The sequence below is a fragment of the Ursus arctos genome, unplaced genomic scaffold (assembly GCF_023065955.2).
Source record: "Ursus arctos isolate Adak ecotype North America unplaced genomic scaffold, UrsArc2.0 scaffold_4, whole genome shotgun sequence".
NCBI lineage: Eukaryota > Metazoa > Chordata > Mammalia > Carnivora > Ursidae > Ursus > Ursus arctos.
Genome location: NW_026623056.1, coordinates 86,718,520 through 86,743,418, shown reverse-complemented (window position 1 = coordinate 86,743,418; position 24,899 = coordinate 86,718,520). Strand labels below are relative to the sequence as shown.

The window sequence follows — 24,899 nt, the reverse complement described above, 5'->3', positions numbered from 1 at the left end:
GTGAATCTCTGTTGTTTGGTCCATACTGTCCAGATTCAGATTTCCTAATTGTCTCAAAATGTCTCTTCCAGCTTGATTGTTCAAACCAGAACGCGGTGAAGAGCCACTTGCTGTATTTGATCGTGTCTTTCATGTCTTTCCATATCCAGACGGGGTCTCACCCTCCCATCCCCCCTTCTGCCTTTGGGGCCCCCGTGACATTAACTTGCCAATTTTTGTTTTGTAAAAAGACTCATCTTCTCGATTTCTTCTGATTCCTTCCTCCCAAGGTTATTTAACTTGTTTTTCTATCCTCTGTATTTTTCGTCGAGTGGAAGTGAGTTTTAATGGTCCATTAGTTGCATTTAGTTCAGTGAAATTTCATCTTGGAAGCTGCTTCTCTGCGGCCACATGCACCTTTGGGACATACCCTTGTGTTAACAGAAGGACCACCTTTCCTCTTTAGAAAGGCCCAGTATTTGCATAAAGGTGGCTTAAGAGCCTGGATCTGTGTTTACTGTGACTATCTGATCTTAATTAATACGTTTGGTGTTGGCCTCTCGGGGTGATGACTCCCCTGATCCCATAGTTCCCTGGTGCCCCTCCTCCTACCCCACCCCAGAGGGAGGTCCTTCAGGGTGAATCCTCCAGGGCCTGAGAGGAAGTTGCAGCTTTCTGGGAGCTCTTTTCCAAGAGCTCTGTTCTGGGTTAGGCGAAGTTTCTGGTAGGTTCTGCCTCCCTCTCAACTCCCCTGGACCCACATTTGGACAAAGAGAAAGCAGCTGTTGGATTCCCCGTTATTTCCCCATGTAAAAGTCATGTCCCCCCTGCTGGTGAGCTGTCAGTGGCTGGTGGGGGTCAGCTTGTCTAGGAGAGGAGATAGAGGTCCTCCAGAGGGGGGAGAGCGAATGCTCTTGTCTTTCGTGACTCCTTTCACAGGCATTTTACAGTATTTCCCCAGCTAGGTTAATGAATTTCCTTGAGGGGCGAAAGTTTAAAGCTGTAAATTTTCTGCAAAAAGCACAGACTAGAGATTTACTAATGAACTCTAGAGCCGGAAAGACTTTTAAGGATTTAGGATATAATGTAGGATACAAAGTTTAATAAGGTGCTGTATTTATTACTTTGGATCCTGGCTTCTGAACAGTTTATAGTTGACCCTTGAACAATGTGGGAATTCCACCCCTCTCAACCCACCCCCCACCAGTATGGTCGAAAATCTACAGCAAAGCATTTTGACTCCCCAAAAACTTAACTAGCAATAGCATACTGTTGACTGGAAACCTTACCAGTCACATAAACAATCAGTCGATTAACACTTTTTTTTTTTTTTTTTTAAGATTTTATTTATTTAACAGAGAGAGACCGTGAGAGAGAGGGAACACAAGCAGGGGGAGTGGGAGAGGGAGAAGCAGGCCTCCCACCGAGCAAGGAGCCTGATGCGGGACTTGATCCCAGGACCTTGGGATCAGGACCTGAGCCAAAGGCAGACCCCCAATCATCTGAGCCACCCAGGCATCCCAGATTAACACATATTTTGTGTGATTTGTGTATCATATACGGTATCCTTACAAGAAGGTAAGCTAGAGAAAAGGTTATTAAGAAAAGCATAAGGAAGAGAAAATACATTTATAGCACTGTACTGTATCGAACAAAGCCTGAGTTAAGTGGAACTTTGCAGTTCAAACCTGCATTGTTCAAGGGTCAAGTGTATTTTTGTGCTGTAAGCATACTTCGTGTATTTATCGTCTACTGTATGATAGCACAGATGTTTGGAATAGGTTACTCTAGCTCTTACTGGTCATAATTTAGGAAGTACTTATATTACCAAAGTGGCATTTTAGGGAAAGGCTACCATCACCTCGTGTAATGCCAAATTACGACCTTTTCATTTCTTTCTTTATAACACAGGAAATCTGGGATCCTCTTATGCGGTGGCTGGGGAAACATGTGGATCCTGAAGGAGTCATAAAATCCAGCAAGGTCTCCCTTAAGTTTCTTTCATCCTACACGTCTGAAATAGAAATCACCCCATCTGCTCTACCTGTGGTCACTGACGTGGAGGCCTTCTCTTCAGAAGATTTTAACTTAGACATCTACCGACAGAATCTGCAGACAGAGCGACTTGGAAAAGTAATTCTGTTTGCCGAAGTGACTCCCACCACCATGAACCTTCTGGAAGGGTAAGTTCTGGCCCAATACTGTGCACCTGCTCCGAGGTGTCCAATGTCTGACCAGCGTTGGGGGAGCAGGGGTGGAAATGAAGGAGAACTGTCGATAAACCCATTAGCAAGGTAGGAGTACTCTTGTCCTGAAAGAGCTAAAATGTGGGAAGAAAAATTTAAAAATGTTCCTAGACCATGGGTTTGTATTTGAAAGCAAGGGGATTTTGTGTATTGTGACCCTCTCCCTTTAGTGGTTGGCCTTTCAGATGATCCTCGGAAAAAACTCTATGGAAAAATATCGTTAACCAGTGGTGTTATTACTCAGACCATCATTTAATTTTTCTGTTGTCGTAATCGGTGTTCAACATTTAGTTAAAGATGTTTTGCGGGGCCATTAGATCAGCACATTTGAACGACCCATGAGCTGCGTTCAATTGAAATGAATCGGAAATTTCGTACTTTTGGAAACCTGTGTTGATATGTTCCATATCCAATACATTTTGTAGGTGTTCTGTAATCCCATTTAGATGTTCGAGAGTTATTCTTACTGAGTTTTCCTTCTTATTTCTTCTGTTTCATGGACTTTGGTTAAAGTTTAAAAAATGGCAACAGATGAAAGGAATTTCTTTTTAACTCTTAGTATTCATTGATACTCATACTGAGATAGTTTAAAAAGTAGGCTTAGAGAGAGAGTGAATAAGAAAGGCGCTTTCCTCCTACATGAGACTAAAATTTCAGGAATTAAGACTCCTGAGGCATAATTCACCGTAGGGAAATATTTTGGTCTTTCTTAATAATTTCTGGAATTTGATAATATGTTGATATAAAATAATGAGCTGACTTTAGAATTTTCTTGACTGTCATCCTCAAAGCCAAGGAATTGTCAGTTTTGTGTGACTAGTATGTAGAGAAAGCATTTGTGGAGCTGAATCGGTGGAGCGAGGTGGGTGTAGCAGTAAGGGGAATAGGAGCCATGGTCACCAACATTTCTTGTTTGCTGGGTTATTTTGTGTTGTTGTAGGTATTTTTTTTTTTTTTTTTTTTTTTTTTTTTTTAGTGTTCCCTCCCGTTCCTGCCTCCCCTCCTACCTACTCTCCTGCTCTCCGATGAGAAGGAAAAAAGTCTGTGTTTGTATATGGAACAATCGGTACTTGCTTGTGCGAACTCTGTGATAATCCTTTGTTACTCAGGAGCTATATTGAAAAGGTGACCTATTGTAACTGTATTTTCCAAATAAAAAGTCAGACGTGGCATTTGACATGAGATTTTGAGAGATTAAATTTGCATAGAAAAACATTGGCACTTCATGGGGCGCCTGGTGGTTCAGTTAGTTAAACGTCTGCCTTCTGCTCAGGTTGTGATCCCAGGGTCCTGGGATCGAGCCCCGGGTCGGGCTCCCTGCTCCGCACAAGTCTGCTTCTCCCTCTTCCTCTGCCCCTCCCCCTGCTAGTGCTCTCTCTCTCTCTCTCATAAATAAATAAAATCTTAAAAAAAAAAAAAAAGAAAAACATTGACACTTCTTGTCCATTTTTGTTGGGCAATAAGTGAAGAATATTTTATGCTGGGACGATCTTGAACCACTGAAATTACGGTCTCTGAGCTCGTATAGTGGGCAATGATTAGTAAGAGGTCCGCAAGCCTTCTAGAGTGGGTGACCCCTCTCCTGTGTAATCATGTGTTTGGGTTTCCTTCCATCCTGGTGAGCACATATTTTAGGGTAGAAAAAAATGCCGTGTAAATACACTGCTTTAGTACCCTTGAATTCTGGTAAGTTCCTTTTTGATATTGAACTTTTTTTTTTTTCATTCTGTCTTAAACAACTTGAGTCTGTAAAAGTGTGTAGCTGAGCCAGGCAATAGCAGAGTCAGAACCTTCTGTAGGATTAAGAGTTTTTATTTTTACAAAAGAGAAAAATATTTTGGCTTTTCCAAGGGCATTTAGGAAGCCTCTTTGTTTCTCTTCTTGCCTGGTCTCTGTGGGGCACAGAGAATGAAATAGCTTTGATGATTAATGATTAATCCCTCTGCTTGGCCCAGGGCAGATCCAGCATAAGTAATAGTAGCGCTCACCGTAGCTTACAGATGGCCTCTTCCACAGCTCTCATGGCTTCCTTCCGAACACTGCGAGATAAAGTTACTCCTGCAGCCTCGTGAGTCAGCAGGCCTGCTGAGAAGTTCCTGGGGGTGGGGTGGGGTGGGTGGGCCGTAGCCCTTTTTTAGGAGAAGGAACTTGAAGAGGTCACCTTGATGCCAAAAACTCACAGTTGTCCTCAAAGGGACCATGAGATCTATAAATGAAACATAGGGCTTATTCCTTTCTAAGAGTAAGACCAAAACCTTTTCTTTAAAGATTAATTTATTTATTTGAGAGAGAAAGCAGTGGGGGAGGGGCAGAGGGAGAGAGAGACTCGCAGAGACTAGCAGACTCCCCACTGAGTGGGGAGCCTGATGTGGGGCTTGATCCCACGACCCTGAGATCATGACCTGAGCCAAGTCAAGAGTCAGACTCTTAACTGACTGAGCCACCCACATGCCCCAGACCAAAACCATGTCTATAGCTAATATTATATTTGAGCCCACATGGGCTGTCCTCATGGAAGCACAGTCAATTGTGGCAATAATAATAATAATAATAGCCGACATGTATTGAAAGCTTTTATCTTTCAGACACTGCTTCAATGTACTTTACATGTATCAACCAGTTTCTTACAGTATCTTTTGATAGGCTCATCAGGGTCAAACTCTAGTGTCACACCAGTGGGTGGAAAGCTACGGATCAGAATGTGCCATCTGTGAAAATGTTCTTGTGGACCGACCACATCCGTAGGTCCACTATGCAGAGCATGCAGAAGTTTCAAAAGTGTGGCCTGAGTTTGAACTCCATGCATGTTTCTCTCTTTATATCTGTCACTTCTGTGGCTCTTTCTTATGGGTCTGGAATAGAAGTAAAAAAAATTTTTTTTAAAGATTGTATTTATTTATTTGACAGACAGCCAGCGAGCGAGGGAACACAAGCAGGGGGAGTGGGAGAGGAAGAAGCAGGCTTCCAGCAGAGCAGGGAGCCCAATGCCGGGCTGGGTCCCAGGACACTGGGATCACGCCCTGAGCCGAAGGCAGACTAGCTTAATGTCTGAGCCACCCAGGCGCCCCGAGGAATAGAAGTAAAATTTAAGTTAGGTAATGGATCTTTATTTTTTTTTCTCTGCCCCCCCCCCCAGGGGGACTTGTTGCAGCTAAAATTGAGAGTTTTGTTCCTAAGAAAGGAGGGGGAAGTCCACAGTGGGGAGCAGCCAGCAATTTCTGCCACTGTCCCAAATATCTGTCGTATCTCCCCCCGCCCCCATCTAAACTCTCACCCCTCCTCCAGGAAGACAGCCCTACTAGCCTACTTGTTTTATGTCCTCTGCAGCAGGTTCAGGATCTCTGGGGATGGAACTTTCTCAGGGCTGGACGTGGCTCACTGAGGTCTGGTAGTCTGCTAGTTAAAACAGACATGTTCTCTGCCCTCAGCTGCGAGGGTGAGATGGGGACCACGGAGCGCCCTGGGCGGGGAGAGGAAGGACTCCCTGCGCTGGGGGTAGGTAGGTTTCCTGGTCGTGCTCTCTGGCCTGGTGTCCTTGGGGTCATGGCTTTGCCTTCTGGGAGGGTCTTGACTGTAATACATTCAGATGTGCATCAGAGGGCTTCTGACACCCACTCTCTGTGAGGGTTCGGGGGGGGGGCGGGGTCTGAGTGTTATTGTTCTTAGGGTGAAATCACAGCCTTTTAGGTCAGCCTTATGGTTTCTGTGGAGATAGAAGTTTCTGAAAACTTTAGTAGGTCTCTGATGGTTCTGTGTGAATAACCATCAAAGATCTTATCTGGAGTTGAGCTTTTCAGCCTGAAAACTCTGGTCGTTTAAAGGCCCTGATATTCTGCCCATCCCCTTCTCTCCCAATTAGATGGCGGGTCCCTTGGCTGAATAAAACAGTGGCATGGGCGATCCCTTGATGACATTTTTGGCACAAGGCTACAGGCTGTCCGTGGTGCGGCATTTGTCTTACCACCTGGGGGGGCTGCTGGGACAGCCCCAGAGGCTCCAACGTAGATTGCTGGTGGCTGACGCTTACCAGATCTGTTTTCTTTTCCATCCTTTGAGACCGGCCAGCTCTTGTGGAGGTCGTGTCTCTTTCAGTGAACTTTGCCAAGAGTGTTGAGGATGGAAACACTGATGTTGTGAGCGTTCAGAGCTGGTTCCTATAATGGTATAGCTTCTAACCATTGCTTGGTCTTCCTCCTAAGCTATAGAAAGCCAGGCTCCTAGCAAATGCTCTGCTGCTGTTTGATGGGAATGGTCTTCACTTACGAACCTTCGAGACCCATATTCTTTCCCACTGTTCCCTGCCCCAATGATCCTCCCTCTCAGGCTGCATTTCTTGTGACATGCATGAGATCAAAGCCCTGGCACACCCCATTCAGGTCCCAGCTTCTAGGTCAATTAGGATTAGACAGGTATCCCCAAATTAAAGTGTTTCAAACAGGATTGAGGTTTATTTCTCTGTCCCGTGAGATAGGCCAAGATGGGCAACCCTGGGTCGGCCAGCGTGCAGCCCACGTGTCAGGGATGCAGTTGAGTTGCTCTGCCAGCTTCCACAAGTGGTCTCAGAGACACGCCAGGCATTTATGTTCTCAGCCAGTACGCGGGAGGAGGGGGTAAGAAGGGTGTGCCTCCGCTCTTACGGATTCTTTACAGAAATTGCTCATGGGGGCGCCTGGGTGGCACAGTGGTTAAGCGTCTGCCTTCGGCTCAGGGCGTGATGCCGGCGTTATGGGATCGAGCCCCACATCAGGCTCCTCCGCTATGAGCCTGCTTCTTCCTCTCCCACTCCCCCTACTTGTGTTCCCTCTCTCGCTGGCTGTCTCTATCTCTGTCGAATAAATAAATAAAATCTTAAAAAAAAAAAAAAAGAAATTGCTCATGACATTTTTGTTTATATCCTAGGGCTAGGATCTATGTATAGAGCCATATCTGCCCACAAAGAAGGCTAGGAAATAAACGTGGTCTTTATACTCAGCATCTGTGAATCCACTGAAAGTCAGGGTCCGAGCACTGGAGAGGAGTGGAGAATAGATATTGGAGGAGAACTAGAAGTCTTTATCCCAAGCGTGTACTTTTTATTAGTCAGACTATTAAGAAAAATAGCTGGAGGCCTTTAAATAGTATACATGTAATGACAGCCCCGGTGCCTACAAGATTTAAAATCATGGGTGAAAATAATTATTTGAATACTCACACTAATTGTCTCACTGCTTACTCAATGCCATTAGAGGTATTTTTCTTAGGTTTCTAGCGCAAATGTAGGACGATTTGGAAACTTCTCTTCTGGCAAATAGTTTGGAGGGCACCATCTTTTCTTCTTTGGCTACAAACCCAGCTAAACTACCGTGGCCCTGAGACAGACATTGAAAGCTTCCATTTGATCTCAAGGTACGGAAGCAGGCAGGTGCGAAAGCCATACCACCCCCACCTTCCCCTCCCGCACCTGACCTGTGAATGTTAAAGGTGTGTTAGTAATTCCGTAGAGGGGAAGGAGCCCTGGGGAAAGGGAGTAACCGGGGGAGATAAGGGAGCTGCTTGCTAGCAACTAAATCAAGGCAGTTGAAGGGCGCGTGGACTCCCCTCTCCAAAATTAAAAAGTGAAAGCCGTGTCAGTGACTGATGGTCCCCCGAAAGTCACACTTGGCTCAGCTACCCACTAGTCCGATTAGGACAGATAATTTCACACTGTATTCCTTGCTCCAGTCACGTGCCCTGGCGTGTTTCTGATCCTGAAATGTGTTTTCTACTCTGCTGTCAGGGTAACCTTTTGGATGCGATGCTGGATTTGATTGCCTTTAGACACCTTTCTTTTTCTTTTTGCCCTATTTCCTGGTTGGTTTTCCTGTGACCAGTTAGCTCAGCTAGCTGGGTAGAGTCCCAAGGGCATGGGCTCAGTACTGGGTCTGGACCAGTGAACTTCACTGTATCCCACAGTCACGTCCCACAGCTGCGCACCCTGGAAGCCATTTGCAAATGTGAGCTCTTGGTGGTAGTGGGGTCTACACTAGCGGTGGCTATGGATTGGCACCATCTGTCGCCACCGTTAAGAGAAACACCTCCACGTGGCGTGGTTGGGATACCACATTCTGTCTCATCTTGTGGTAAGTCTCTGCTGTGGAGAAGGCGTTAGGCTAGACCGTGGAGCACAGAGCTTGGGAGTAACTGAGTTGTGATAATTTTGGAATCGTCACTTATTAGATTTTGACTCATACCATCTTTTTTGATGACTTTTACCGAGTCACTGTCAGATACTGAAATAACTCATGTGTCAAGCCACAGTCTGTGGTCAGCCAGATGACCACAAACTGGTTTATGTTGATTTCCTCTGCATACTTATATATCCTCAGTAAACTGACCAAGGGCAGACTCTTTTTTATTTGCAAAGAATAATATAGATTTCCTTATTAAATAAGCTTATTTTCTTACTATTGTTTAAGTCCCTTGATTTTTCAGGCTTAAGTTTGCCTTCATCATTCACGGAATAAGCATTTATGGCGTGCCTTCTGTATGCCAGGCACTGTGTTAGCACTTAAGGGAGACTGATGGAGAAGGTAGTACCCCAGCCGTACTGCGCGTTGGAAGAATCAGATCGCAGCGCACATTCAGCTCATTCACGTTGTGTGCACCCTTCTTGTTCTGAGTGCGAGGGGTCTGGGCAGAGAGAAGTGGGTGCAGTAGATAACGTGATATAGGGAAGGAAGTAGACTGGTCAGTGAATATTTTTTGAGCAGTTAACTATGTGTCAGGCATCATTCCTGATGCCATAAATCTCCCGGTCTGGTAGGGAAAACACTGGAACTGAAGATTTTCTCACCATCTGGCTCTGTAACCGTGGCAGTATCCCTCCCCTGGGCCTTGCTTTGCTCAGCTGTGAGATCTGGGGCACTGGACACTCCCTCGATCGGTGATCTTCCCGAGCCTGCCTCTTTCACCGGCCAGCCTTTCCCCAGCATCTCTCGGGGGCTGAAATGGTTTTGGGAATTAGGCTTACTTTGCATGGGAGACAGTGGACTTCCTGCGAGCAAAGGGAATGAAAAGGAAAAACAATCCCATAACGCAGTTGAAACGTTTCGGGGAAATCGCACTGGAGAGAATGGCCACCATCATTTGAGAAAGAGTATTTTTGTTTCAGAATTTGGGGCCAATGCTAGCTTTTCGCCTCTCTACATGTGTGTCCATTCAGTCCACATGTCTCTCCCCTTTTCTGCTCTTCTGGTTCTGCTCCCCTAACTCACTCTCCTGCACACCCTCCTCCCCTGAAGTCGAGGCCTGAGAGACAGAAATTGGGCTGGAACTAATTTAATGGCTGAGTGACCTCACAGTAGAGAAACAGCCGGATCCTAATAGGGGTCTTTGTCTACATTTCCACCCTGGCTGGTAGCATGCCAGTCAAGAGTCAAGCTAGAGACACAGGTGGAAGCGATTAGACCTGTCATAAGGTTTGAAAAATTGATTCTGGAGGCGAAGTGAATAGATTGAACTTGACAGTGTTGTCCTAAAGATTCTAAGGGAAAATTCTGTAGTTTAATTTGAAATCCCTTGATTATTCATTAGCTTTCCAGATGGCTTTTGTTGATGTTTTACATATTAATGCCTGTATTGTGTTATTGGTGTATTCTTAATGTGCACATAGGTAATGAGCAAAGAATAAATACATGGGTAAGTGTCCCAAATTAATGGGATGTTGGTGTAATTGTGAAATAAAGGGTTTTTAAGAATTGATTGCTTTGGAATAATTAGTGTGAGCTTTTTTTTATGGGCCAATTTAGTACTTTTAAAGTGAAAATTATTGGAGAATTTTAAAGAAACCTTCATTTTAATGTTTACTTCTAAATTAAGGTTTAGAATATAACTCCAGCCTTTGACTCTAGAGGTCACAACTGAAGGGCTGGCTCTTCTGGCAAGTTCTCCATCAAATGCTTTTTTTTTTTTTTTTTTTTTTTTTTTGCCCTAATTCAACACCTGAATAAGTTAACCTTTCACATGCCAGGCTCCTGGAATTGAATTATGAAGTGGCCCAGGTTTTATGGTTCAGGAGAGTGAGGGAGAAGGTAACCACCCAGCGATGCCATGTGAGTGCTGAACATTGGCTCCAGGGGCAACCAGGACGGGCTGCCCAGCCATGGTGGTGTCTCTGCCGTGCCCCGGAAGCTCTTCCTCCGGAGCCTTCTTCCAAACACACGGCACAGTCTTTTCATCTTCTTGATGGTGGTTCTTTAATCTTTTGAGGGTATACCAGACTTCTAGAACAAAACAGAACAAAACCAAAAACAAAACCTTAGGCACGATGGTAAGGTATCCATTGTGGGAAGTATTTGCAGAAACACCTAGCTCCCCATGGTTCGCTCATTTCTAATGACAGAGAATAGACTCTTGGTTTGACCTAGGGGCTTAGGTCTTGGGATAGGGTGTTCCTGTCCTGGGTTGGAATTCCAGTTCCGCCTTTTACTACATGAGTGACCTTGGGTAAATCAGAAACCATGCAGGCCACCATTTCCTTATCCATGTGCCGCTCATAGTCTCTGCTTTCTTCTTCATTTTTTTCTTTTTAAATTCAGTCGCTCCACTAATTTCTCTTCAGCACTGGCTGTGTGCAGGCCTTTGCAGTAGGGCCTGGTGGGGAAAGAGAGCAGATACATGAGACCTTCCTTCCAGGACCCTGCATCCGCCCCAGGATCCGGGAGGATGTACTGAGACTCTTCTGCAAAGTTCTCAGCACAGAGCTCATGTGGATCACGCTCTCACTGTTACTTAAACTTTGGTGTAATTCATTTTTTCTTTTGGACCTTCATCATGAGCTCTTCCGTGGCCATGCTGTGCGTGTCCATGAAACAAATCAGCATTGTCTTCGCCCCAAATAGTAGTATGTGTTTTCTTGGGGTGGAGTTATTGTGGAAGGTTTTGGCAGTTTTTTCTCGTCATGTAAGAAGCATGATGGCTCATCACTAGTTACTTTTTTTTTTGCCAAAAATGTGTTGCTTTAGTCCAGCTTTTCTTGAAAGATGAGAAAACATAGTCAGTTTTCTGTATTTGTGTTACCCTTAAAATATGGGGAGCCAGTCCCCCCCACTTCTTAATCAAATTTATTCGTTTTTTAAATCTTCACAATTTATCATTTTCACAGTCAACAACAGTCATTTGGAAAGAGCCAGAACTTTGAACATTTTCATCAGTCCCACGATATGCCTTGTGCATCACCCACATCTTCCTCGAGTCCCCAAACCTCTCGTGCCGGTTGGAAATGCACGTATTTGTTGTCGTGTGATTGTCTTGAGTTGCGTTAAGCACCTCAGATCCTTGCTACCCTGCAGAGTTGCTCAGCTGGATACCGTGCCTCGTGTTCATTTCGTCAGATGCCTCTGTTATTTCGAACGAGTAATGAAATGCCACAAACGGTAATAAAGCAAGGTTTGGGGCTGGAGAAGGCCTTCAGCAGAGGTGACAGCCAAGTCCTGAAACTTGTTTTTCCTCCGTTCAGATGCAGCTTAAAGAGAAAGCCGAGGGCCAGCTGCAGTTCAGAAGTGAGCTGTGTCCTATGATGGTTGGGAATGTTTCGCTCTCAGTTACTGAGTGCAGAGGAGTGATTTCTTAGCGACATGTCCTGGGAGGGCCCACAGTGGGCCGATGAGAGATCTGGCTTACCCTGGGCAGGGAAGTCTGGTATACCAGCAGCATCTCAGGCCCCCTAGTGTCGCTGGCGAATTCCATGACTTCTCATCTTGAAATGAGCAAACTGTCATGATGCCCACTCATAGGAATGCCACTCATGCTGAGAGGGTCAGAGGGAGGGGTGAAATGGGGAGCCCTTGGCTCGGTCTCTGACATGGAGTGGGTCATCTGGAAGTGCTGCTTGTCTTTCCACTAGATGGGTGCTGTCTCCAGACGGAGATGCTGAGAGCTGCCTCCTTTGTTTATTTATTTATTTTTAAAAAGATTTTATTTATTTATTTGACAGAGAGAGACAGCCAACGAGAGAGGGAACACACGCAGGGGGAGTGGGAGAGGAAGAAGCAGGCTCCCAGCGGAGAAGCCTGATGTGGGGCTCGATCCCAGAACACTGGGATCACGCCCTGAGCCGAAGGCAGATGCTTAACGACTGCACCACCCAGACGCCCCTGAGAGCTACCTCCTTAGTAACTGCAAAAATGAAGGTTGAGAATGTGACCCAAGGTTCTCATGAGGGAAAAAAATGTATGACAAGAAAGCAGCATTTTAAAAGCTTGGTTATGTGACAACATGGACGGGACAGCTCGCTAATAAGCAAGAGAAGTCAGACAGAGAAAGATTAAGTACTGTGTAATATCACTTCTTTTTTTTTTTTTTTTAAAGATTTCATTTATTAATTTGACAGAGAGACAGCGAGAGGGAGAACACAAGCAGGGGGAGTGGGAGAGGGAGAAGCAGGCTTCCCACTGAGCAGGGAGCCTGATGCGGGACTCGATCCCAGGACCCTGGGATCGTGGCCTGAGCCGAAGGCAGACGCTTAATGACTGAGCCACCCAGGCACCCCAGTGTGTGGTATCACTTCTATGTGGAATCTAAAAAAGCCGGACTCCTAAGAACAGAGCTAGAATGCTGGTTACCAGGGAATGGGGGTGGGGGCTGGGGGGCTGGAACAGATGTTGTTTAAGGGCACAAACTTGCAACGAGAAGTCCTCAAGCTCTCAACCCAGGACCTAATGCACAGCACAGTGAATGTAGACAACAGTACCGTATTGTGATTGTCAAACTTACTTAGAGATGAGAACCTAACTACTCTAACCACTAAAAAGACAGGATAAGTAATGTGAAGGGCACCTGGGCGGCTCAGTCAGTGGAGTGTCGGACTCTTGATCTCAGAGTTGTGAGTTCGAGCTCCGCATCGGGTGTGGAGCCTACTTAAAACAATAAAACAAAGCGTAACAAAAAACCAGAAATGGGAAGTAATGTATTAGAGGTGCCAATTATTGTCACAGTAGCAATCGTATTATAGTCTATCAATGTATCAAATTAACATCTACGTCTTAAATTTACACAATGCTCTATGGCAAATATACTTCAATTACAAAAAAGTAAAACTCAATGCAAGAGAAAGTGAAACTCAGTTTATGAATTAACATTAGTTTCTATGTGGAAAAATTGTAAGTGTTCTTAGAATTTGGTGTTTGTGATCGTTCAAGTATGGCCACTTACCTGTATACACGTGAAGGAGGTAGAGGCTGGGCTGCGGGTTAAAACGATTGTTTTAGTAAAAACGTGTTAGGTGATCGAGTCGATCTTTCCCCCCCCCGCCCTGTTCTGCATACCTCTGCCCCGTTGCCGTTTCTCCCCTGACATGGCTTTGTGACTCACTTAGAAAAACTTCTGTTTTTCTTTCACATGAAAACACTTACCTGCTTTGGAAGTGAGGGTTGATTTGCTTTCATCTGCCCCTTTAAAATCTTTTACACACCTACCATTTGTCCAAACACACTCGGAGCTCTGAAACGCCCTTGTTTCTGCTTTCTGTTTTGGAGAGAAGCATGTTCTGTTTCTGCATGAGGGGTATTCCGTCACCCGGAGACCCAGACGCCGCATTTTTTCTGCATTGCACAAGGGGTCATTCATCATTTTCATTTTTCGTTTGGCTCTCCCACAAGAGTATTCAAATTAGCGAGAAGGAAAATGATGAAGTCATTGCCTGGCAGAGAAGTATTTTCTCGGGATGTGGGAAGGGTAGAGGAGACAAGAGAAGAGGAAGGATTATGAGAAGGTCTGTCCCTGCCTTTTTTTCTGGCCTTTGGTTCCAGTAGTCACCTGGATGCGAATGTGGTTTTCACAGGTTAAAACTGGGTAATATGTGTGCACAGAAGTTACCCAAAAATGAAGCTACATGGTGGGACAGCAGTGTCAGTGACCTTGGAAACTTAGGCTGTAATTTTATCTGTGTGGTTCTCACACACCAGCTGTGTGATGTTGGGTGAACCACCCGAATTCTCTGGAACCGTTTCCTTATCTGTAAAATGAGAGGGTTGTACTAGATCTGTGGCTTAATTTTATATATATGTTTTAAGCAGTAAAGCCCCTTTTTATATGAACTACCCCTCTTCCCCATACAGATGAGGCTGCAGAGCCTTCTAGAGCCTAGGTTCCTCAGGGCATGGGTGTGGAGACCACTGGCCAAGAAATGCCCAAGGTCCTGCCACCAGGACACTCAGGCCCCGCTGACTGAGTTAAATCTTAACGGCAAGCTGACTGGTTGGTTGGACTTTCTTTTTTTTTTTTTAATTTTAATTTTAATTAATTAATTTATTTAAAAAGATTTATTTATTTAGAGAGAGGGACTGCAGCCGGGGGGAGGGGCAGAGGGAGAGACAGAATCTGGAGCAGAGTCTGCACTGAGCGTGGAGCCTGATGCAGGGCCTGATCCCATGACCCTGAGATCATGACCCAAACTGAAATCGAGTGTCGGACGCTTCACCGACTGAGCCACCCAGGTGCCCCTGGACTTTCTTTTTATACCCTGCCTCGTTCCAAAAAGATTTAAGGCAGTGGGGATTTCAGTTTGTCTGTTTCGAGATAAGCTCTTTCTCCTCCTGTTGGTGCAACTGTACGACCAAAAGGGATTATACTGTGTTTCTTTGGTTGTTATTATATGTCATGTCAAAGTTATATGCGTATTGTTCATAAAACTCAGCACCATTCAGTTCCCCGACTTCCCCAGACCGACAGTGAGGACTGAGTGACTGTGGTCCCCTCTGGAACCCAGGGAAACCTGGGTGGGTCCCCTGCCCTGGGAAGCTAAGAGTTGTTGTCCGGGGTGATTATCCAGTGGTTATTGAAATGTCTCCAGTTACAGATGAGTGATGTCTGAGAGGAGAAATCTCTGCGGAGTAGCTTGGGTTTCAAACATTCTTACTCAGAGAGGGGATCTCTGCTTTCATGGAGGATGCCCCTCAGTTCCCGAACCCCTTGGGACTGCTCTGGGAGGGGAGCAGGGTGGCGGGGCCATGGTGGGAATGGGGTGGGGGTTGTTGGGGCAGGTACATAGTTGTCTCATGTGAAGTTGTGGTCAACGTTTTGGATTCTGAAGTGTCATTAGAGCTTGCTTGGCTCATTAACACAGCATAGGATGTGCCCTGGAATCAGAGTATGGGTAGTGTGTACTGGAACAGTTCGAGGTGCAGAATTTATACAAAGTGCTTTTATTCCTGTTTTCCTGGAGTTTTTATTTGGAATCTCTCAGTGTCCTCCCTACTTCTGAAAATACCCTATGGCACCTGCGCTTTCCTAAACTTCAGCAGAATGAAATGTAATTTGAGTTTTAACACTCTGCGCTTACCCATAAAGGTAATGCGAGACAGGATTACATGTCTGTTGCCTATCAGGATTACAAATCTCTGATGTGAGCCTCCTCTTACAAAGGCTTGTTTCTGTTTTTGTTTAGAACAGTTAAAGGGCTTCCTGTAGCTTTCAGTTTAGGTGTTGTTCCTTTCTGTTCCCTTCTCTTCTCTTTGTTACAAAATGTGGTGCCTCCCAACTGTTGAAGGTCATCAGAGGCCCTCTTGGGGTTCTGCTGCAGGTCAGTGGAGGTAGAGCCCCCTGGTAAGATTGAGGGCTCATTTACCTTTTTGCTATGGCGCCTGGAAAACTGTCCTGAAACAGACCAAATCTGTTCAGCACAATGTGGTCATAGTTGGGATAGAGTGAAGGATTTGACATCTTGCAAACGTCAAATCAGACCAACAGCATATACCAAAACTCTCATGGTCTCTTGGATCTGGAGGAGAAGGTCCTCGAAAGGCCAGTCACCTGTCACCCCCTGCTGCCTGAATGCCCTCTGCACTGTTTCAGATATGTCTGAGTCCTGGATGGTGAGCAACTTTCTGGCCTTGTTCATTTTACAAATATTTATTGAGCTGTTTATACCTTTGGGCAGCTCATTCCAGCATCTTACGGTGAGAGCTGTCTCCCGGGATGGGTCCTTCAAATCCCATCCCATTCCAGAAAGGAAATCTGGCCATGGATCCAAGTAGAGAAAAGTTATTTAACTTTCTCCCAAAGGATAGTTAAAGGAACTGTTAATTAGTTCAGATAATTTAAGATATTTGAAGATGGTTATTGGCTGTTCTAAATCCCCATATCCCCTGTTCTCTAAGCATCTCCAGTTATGAACATTTAGTTACACCGTCATGTTGGAGATGAAAACTTTAGGTCTGAAGGACCAAAAGCGTTGACAATAAAGCCAGTCAGGGTACATAAAACTAATTATTTTTTTCTGAAAATATTTCTTAGTTATAAAAAGAATTCTTGGCCATTATAAAAAACAAGACAATAAGTTAATTTATGCTAAGGAAATGAAAATCATCTGTAACCCCACCACCTATAAATTATCACATTAATCTTTTGGTATATTTTCTTCTAGTCTGTTTTCCTCCTACACGATATATGTAAGACTGTGATTATGTTGTTTATGAAATAATCACTTCCCATGCGATCAGTCTGCTCAAAACACGTCTTTTGTTCTGTACGTGCAGTTTGACCGTGATTTATTTAATCAATCTCCAGTGAATGCTCTCCTGTCATTTCCAGCATTTTTCTATTCTAAATAATAAGCATATTTCTTTCTGAGGCAGCGGTTCTGTATAATTCTTTAGTGACCCCATCACAATATTTCTTTTCCAGAAGATAATTGGAAAATTATAAATCAAAAGCAGACGTTATTAGAAGTTGAACAGGATGAGGCCAATAATACTTGTTGTTGTTTATAATATTTCATATTATTTCATCACTATTGTACAATTATTTCACATTGCTTCATCTTTTGTCCACAGCGATGTCGTGCCTTAATCATAGCTGACATTGATTTGGCATGTTCTGTGTGGCGGGTACTGTCCATTATGTGCATTTTTCCCGTTCAGTCTTTACCATACCCTAGGAGATAGGTACCATTATAGTTGCCATTTTAAGAAATGAGGGAGCTATTGCTTAGAGGGTTGAAATGGCTCAGCCACAGCCACACGAAGAGTTAAATGGTAGAACCAGCATTTAAAAGATTTGTTTGAGAGCCTTGATTATCCCACAGGTTCCTGAGGCTTACTTTTTTTTTTTTTCCTGCTTTGCTGAAATCCTAATACACTATATCCCTCATCCTTCCAACATCTATGTGTATGCTAATCTTGTTGTAAAAGGAAATCGGGTCAGCTGACATCTAATTCTTGGTGATTTTCTTAAGTTTGTTAGGAGATTTTTTGTGGAAAGGGGTGTAATGGGAGTCATAAGTTAAAGTCCCAGGTCTTGAGCTTACTAGTAGGATCTTACTTAACTTGTTTGTTCTTCCGTACCATTATCTGTAAAACATGGACAGTAATACCTCTGTTACTGTGATCTGGGTTAAATAGAAGGGTATATGTGGAAGTCCAGTTCAGTTCCTGGTACTCAAGTAGTACTAGGTACTCTGTAGTAGTAATTTCCTTATTTCCTTGATTTTCAACAGGGATAGGACATCTCTAGTTAGTGCAGTTTCCTTTGAAAATTACAATGGCATGTTTCTTTTAGCTTGTCTCGTTCACAGTAACCCTTCAAAGATCAGCCATATGAATTTAATTATATCTTCCTCATGTTCTCCAGTTCTGTGCACTTGAGCATAGAATAATAATAATTACCCAATTTGAAGAAGAGAGAAAAACACTGGGAAAAAAAAAAAAAAGTAAGCCTCAGGAACCTGTGGGATAATCTAAAAATATCCAATATATAGTAATTGGCATCCCATGAGAAGAGAGATGGAATGAGGCAGAAAGAAATATTTGAGCAAACAATGGCCATGTGATCTCCCAAATTGGTAAAAGACATGAATTGGCAAGTTCAATATGTCAGCAAACCCCGAGCAGGATAAAGCTGATGAAAATACACCGAGACACATCAGAGTCAAACTGCTGAAGACAAAGATATAGGTAAAATACTGAAAGCATCCTGAGGAAAACAACACTTTACATGCAGAGGAATGATGAGTTGAACGTGCACGATTTCTCATCAGAAATCATGGGAGGCTGAAGAGAGCGGAACAGTATTTTTAAAGAGCTCAAAGAAAAAACCCTGTCAACCCAGAATTGTACACCCAGCAAAAATAGGCTTCAACAATGAAGGCAAAATACATTCCCAGATAAAAGAACACTAAGACGATTTGTTACAGTGCAGATCTGCTGGGTAGAATGCCAGCGGCTGTACCCAGCGGGTGTTCCAGAGGGTCGAGGGAAATATACCAGAGGGAAACTTGGATCCTTCGAGAAGGAGCAAAATGGCAAATACCTGAGTAAATTTAAAATACTTTTCCCCACTTAATTTCTTTAAAACATATATGACTGTTGGGGCACCTGGGTAGCTCAGCCAGTTAAGCGTCCCGGAGTCCCGGGATCAAGCCAAGCCCCGTGTCAGGCTCCCTGCTCAGTGGGGAGTGCACTTCTCCCTCTGACCCTCTCCCCACTCGTGCTCTCTCTCTCTCTCTGACTCACTCACTCGCACTTTCTCTCTCTCATACAAATAAACAAAATCTTTAAAAAATATATATATATATATGACTGTTTAAGGCAAAAATTGTAACATCATCCTGCATAATCTTGTGTCTTTTGATGCTGTACATATGACATCTCTAGCATAAAGGACAGTAGAAAGGGAATAAATGGAACTCTATATAGTGGCAGTATTTTTACATCTGATGTGAAATGGTATAAATTCAGTAAGTATGTAAATTAAGCATTTATATTGTAATCCCTGAAGTAACCACTAAAAACATAAGGCAAAGGGGCACCTAGGTGGCTCAGTCGGTGAAGCATCCAACTCTTGATTTCAGCTCAGGTCATGAACTCAGGATCATGAGATCAAGTCCCATGTCAGGCTCTGGGCTCAGCAGGGAGTCTGCTTCAGACTATCTCTCTCCCTCTGCCCCTCTTCTCTCTCTCTCTCTCTCTCTTTAAATAAATTAATTAAAATAAATCTTTAAAAGCATGAGGCAAAGAGGTATAGCTAAAAAGCCAACAGATAAATTAAAATATCCAAATAATCCAAAAGAAGGCAGCAAAAAAAGGGAATATTAGAATGAAAAATAGAAGGAAAAACCAAAAATGAACAAGATGGTGGGTGTAATTCAGCTAAATGATAATCGACTAAATACTGTGGTTAAAAGTCAGAGTGTCAGAATGGATATAAAAAAAAGAAAGCAAGACCTGAATATATATTCTCTTTAAGAGATGCTTAATTATAAAGACATAGATGGGTTAAAAGCAAAAGGATGGAAAAAAGATATAGCATGCAAACAGCAAGCTTAAGAAGGCTGAAGTGACTTTATTGACATCCAGTAAAACAAAATTCAAGACAAAGAATTAGGAGAGATAAAGAGGGGTATTTCTAATGATAGAAAGGGTCAGTTTATTGAGGGGCGCCTGGGTGGCACAGCGGTTGGGCGTCTGCCTTTGGCTCAGGGCGTGATCCCGGCGTTATGGGATCGAGCCCCACATCAGGCTCCTCCGCTATGAGCCTGCTTCTTCCTCTCCCACTCCCCCTGCTGTGTTCCCTCTCTCGCTGGCTGTCTCTATCTCTGTTGAATAAATAAATAAAATCTTAAAAAAAAAAAAGGTCAGTTTATTGAGAGGACATAACAATCATAGATGTGTATTTACCTGATAACAGAGCTTCAAAAAAAATGAAGAAAAAAATGACAGAACAAAGAGAAAAATAGACAAGTCCACAATCATAGTTGGAGATTTTAATACCACTTTCTTAACAGGTGGTAGAACAACTAACCAAAAATAGTGAAACACATAAAAGATCTGAATAACACTATGAACCCCAATCACCTAATTGGTGTTTATAGAACATGACACCCAGCTGAACGCACATTCTCTTCAAGTGCATATGGTATATTCACCAAGTTAGATTATATGATGGGCCATAAACTATGTCTCCATAAAAATAAAGTGATTGAAATCACATAGAGCAAGTACTTTCTCTGTCCACAGTGGCATCAAATTAGAAGTTAGTACAAAAATGTAGGAAAATTACAAATTTTTAAAAATTGAACAACACACATCTGAATAATCTGTGGGTCAAGGAAGAAATCACAATAGGAATTAGAAACTTGGGGCACCTGGGTGGCTCAACTGGCTAAGCGTCTGCCTTCAGCTCAGGTCATGATCCTGGGGTCCTGGGATCAAGCCCCACCCCCACCCCCCCAGCCCTGTTGGGCTCCCTGCCTAGAGGGGCCTGTTTTCCTGTTTTTCCCTCTCCCTCTGCCTCTCCCCCCTGCTTGTGCTCTCTCAATCTCTCTCTCTGTCAAATAAATAAATAAAATCTTAAAAAAAAAAAAAAAAAGAAATGGTGCTGGCATAACCTAATACATAGTCTAAAGGAAAATAAGTGAATTTTAACCTCTCCCTCACCTCACACACTGAGATTGATTTGAGATAGATCATAGACCTTAATCCAAGAGCTAAAATTATAATGCTTCTAAAGGAAAATGGAATATCCTCATGATTTAGTGGTAGGCAGAGATTTCATAAACTGGTTACAGAAAGCGGTAACCATAAAAGAAAAAAAATTGACAAACGAGACTTCATAAAAATGAAAACACTATGCTCTCCAAAGAGATAGTGATAAAATGAACAGATAAGCCACATGCTGGGAGACATTTGCACAAACACATATTTGAGAAAAACCGGTATCTATGATACATAAAGAATGTCTACAACTCAATAATCAAATGACAAACAGCTCAGTTAAAACATTTGAACAACACTTGACAAAATAGGACTGCTAGCAGCCCAGTAAGCACATGAGAAGATCCTTAACATTTTCTGTCTTCGGGAAAATGCAAATTAAAACCAGAATGAGATACCACTACACGCCCACCACACCCATCAGATTAGCTAAAAATAGGAAAGACTGATCACACGAAATATTGGGGAGGATGTGGAACAACCACAGTTCCTAAACATCACATTGTTGGCGGAAATATAAAATCTTACAGCCACTTTGGAAAAATGATGTGGCAGATTTTTGTAAAAGTAAACATGTACTTCCCTTCTGACCCAACAGCCCTACGCCTTCCTCGTTATTCACCCAAAATGAATGAAAATATGTGTCAGCACAACATCTTGTATGTCATTGTTCATAGCAGCTTCGTTTTTTTTTTTTTTTTAAAGATTTTATTTATTTATTCGACAGAGATAGAGACAGCCAGCGAGAGAGGGAACACAAGCAGGGGGAGTGGGAGAGGAAGAAGCAGGCTCATAGCAGAGGAGCCTGATGTGGGGCTCGATCCCAGACCGCCGGGATCACGCCCTGAGCCGAAGGCAGAGGCTTAACCGCTGTGCCACCCAGGCGCCCCAGCAGCTTCGTTTTTAATAGCCCAAACCTGGAAACAGCCCGAATGTCCATCAAACCGATGAATGGATACATTGTAGCATATTCATATACTCGAACATCACTCAGCAATCAGAAAGGATGAACTGCTAATAAGTGGATGCATCCACTTGCATGAATCTTAGAAACTTTATGCACGGTGAAGGAAGGCTTCTGCAAAATCGTACAGTGTTTTCCTCCGTTTTGTGACGTTCTAGAGCGGGCAGATCCGATCTGTGGTGGGAGGAGGTTGTCTCTAGGGGATGGGAGTGAAGATCAACCAGGAAGGACAGGAGGAACCTTTCGAATGATGGTACTGCTTCTTGCTTTAATAGAGCTTTTAGTAACAGGGTGTATACATTTGTCAAAACCCAGCAGAGAGCTTGGGGCACCCGGGTGGCGCCAGTCTCTTAAGCGTCCGACTCTTGATCTCGGCTCAGGTTGTCATCTCAGGGTCATGAGATGGAGACCTGTGTTGGTCTCCATGCTCAGTGGGGAGTCTGCTTGAGACTCCCTCTCTCCCTCCCTACCGCTCACCTCCCCCATACTCTCTCCCTCTCTCAAATAAATAAATAAAATCTTAAAAAAAAAAAACAAAAAACACCCCGGCAGATCTTACAGTATCACTGCGGGTACGTTTTACATACAAACTAAAGTATTGAACTCTAGTTAAAAGCAGGCTTAAGTCTTAATAGAGGAATATCTGAAATTGATGTTGAAATGCGTAAAGCAGTGAAGTGGCTGCAAAGACTAGTTGATAGATATGTACTAAGGCAAGTGTAATAGAGTATTAACGGTCGAATATTGCTGGGGGGGTACATGAGTGTTCACTCCAAAATTTACCCTTGCTGTAATGTGTCCTTATTTTTTGTAATAAATGAATCACTGTGGAAGAATTGTAAAAGTAGTCACAATAGTATACTTAAAATAAATTCGCGGAAATTGGAGATGTGTAAACAGTTGGTATCCCCGGTTATATACGAAAGCCGCATCATAAAAGGAAATGCCTGTTGTTTTCTGTGTTCAGACGTTTTTCTCCCTTGTCTTCTTTCTTTTAGTTAAATGTGTGTAATTTTCCCCTCTTCCTTGAACGAAATAGCTCCAAGTATATGAAAAGTATGAAGTTAACACTGAAGTGTTACTTTTGGTGACTTGCTGGATTATTTACTCCTTAGCTATTGGGTATTCTGAGCACTAAAATTTAAAACAAAAATCAGAGTCTGTATTCTCGTTTTCTGAAATCCCAGTGGTCTAATTTCCCTTTATTTATGCCCCTAGTGAAAATATTTTAAAAATCTAAATTTGTCTGCACATAAAGTTTTCATTTCTCACACCTCATATCGTCCAGCCTGCTGTCATGGCCTTTACAAGTGTGTGCCGAGTGGAGGCTCCCTGCTGGGCACACGGCGAGTCTCAGGGTTGCCGTAAAGTGTTCAACCTCGTGTTAAAAAGAGAAGATATAATTAGCAGCGTTCTCGTTATTTAAAATATTCTCATTAATGTATATTCTGATGTAATTTTACTCCACAGTTGCTCAGAAGAGCCTCTCCAAGGCTCTAGCTGGAGGCGGGTGAGGGCGGTAGGTGCTGAAGTCCCCTCTTCCTCAGACGCTGTTTTCCAGACCCTTCTGCCAACGTCCTTTCAGACAGTCATGGCGGGCCTGTGAGGAGTTGGCCTTCTTCTCTCAGTGTTTGGATTTTAGTCTTTGATATCTCTAGCTCATAATGGTATTGGGACTTCTTCTCATAACTAGTCTTTAAGATATTTTTCCTAATGGGGCGCCTGGGTGGCTGAGTCGGTGAAGTGTCCAACTCTTAATTTTGGCTCAGGTCATCAGCTCAGCATTGTGGGTTAGAACCCCGAGTCCGGCTCCACGGTTGAGTTAGAGATTCTCTCTCCCTCTGCCCCTCACCCTCCTTGTGCTCGCGTGTGCTCTCTCTTTCAAATAAATAAATCTTTTTTTTTTTTTTTGAAAAAAGATATTTTTCCTAATGGTATATTTTATTGTGAAGCAACCCACCCCCCCATCCTTAAGATTTTGAGGAACACTTTCAACTCCGATTCCTAAACAGTGACCTCCGGGAGGAGACTGAGAGGAAAACCCTGGTATCTCCAAATAGAGCACGTTTGCCAACAACTGACTGAATGAAGACACAGGGAGTAATGCGCCTTCTTTCTCTTTCTTGATAGTTTAGTTTTTACATTATTCATGAACTATTTTCTGGGCAGATATTTTAGGAAACGGGAAGGAGCAGCGTGCTCCCATTTGGGTGGAAATCATTGTGAGTAATAACTAATAAAAGGTAATAAGCAAATGGCTAATAACCGCGAGAGGGACTGTTTGCTGAGACCGTGTACAAGGCCCATGGATAAGAACTTAACGAAATTTCTCTTTCACCCCTCCCCCCGCTCCTCTGTGGTATTCAGAAACCTGGACGTACGTCCGCGGGGACGCAGTGGTCAGATGGAGCTTGTGCGCGGGCTGGTGGCGGCCAGAGGCTGTGTTCCTCACAAAATGAAAGCAGCCCGAGCCTGCCACTGACAGTCCTTCAGTATCAATTTCCGAAGTACCTTAAATGAACGGCACGCATGCTTTGGTGTGGAATTAATTTTAAAATTGCAGCAAGCAGCTTTCAGTCTTCAGATTCTTTGCCGTTTGGGGTTGCCATAGACGACTGGGGTCAAAGCTTTTATTTTAAAGGTGGATCTCCGCTGCTCCTAGCCCTGTTCTAGCCCCCCAGAAATTAGGCTCCCTAATCGTTCCTAACATAGTTCCAAATGGGATGACCTCCCTTCTTTTAAAAATAAGGGCATTGGGTTTCATGTGCTACTTTGAGGGAGTGTGGATGTTCTCAGCCTGCGGTTCCAACTCCGCCGATATAAACACGAGATTAAGGATGTCAGCAGATTTACAGTGAAGGATTAACACAATAAGGCTGTGGTATCAGAAAAAGACTTTCTTACAGGGTGGATGATTTAATAGGACTAAGTGAATCTGGTTAAGACGAGAATTATCAGAGGTAGTTTTTCTCTAAGTAGCTTGAAACTTCTTAAGTGTGGCGTTTCGTTCTCAGTGTTTTTTGGTTTTTTTTTCTTTTTAACGGCAAAGGAGATTTCGAAAACACAAAATGCAGTTAACATGGGTAATCTGTAGAAAAGAAATGAAATTTGAAAATGAAAATCTCTTTTCTGGCACATCAGGGGGTAGCTGGAAGAAACTCATCTACAATTAAACCTCTTTCCCCTAAAAAATGGACTCAGGTCATTAAAAAAAAAAAAAGTTGTAATTTTGCCCTTAAACATTCCAGCCGAGGCATGAATCCG

At 43.5% G+C, this 24,899-nt stretch overlaps 1 protein-coding gene across 6 annotated transcripts in view; it reads left to right on the top strand.

Annotated features, from left to right (window-relative positions):
• HLCS (holocarboxylase synthetase) overlaps positions 1–24,899 on the top strand; it is a 208,327-nt gene that overhangs the window by 66,682 nt on the left and 116,746 nt on the right. For all 6 annotated transcript variants that reach the window (XM_044390597.3, XM_044390535.3, XM_044390567.3 and 3 more), the window contains one exon: positions 1,891–2,162. In XM_044390597.3, the coding sequence (XP_044246532.1) occupies positions 1,891–2,162 (272 nt within the window). The remainder of the gene's footprint in view (positions 1–1,890; positions 2,163–24,899) is intronic.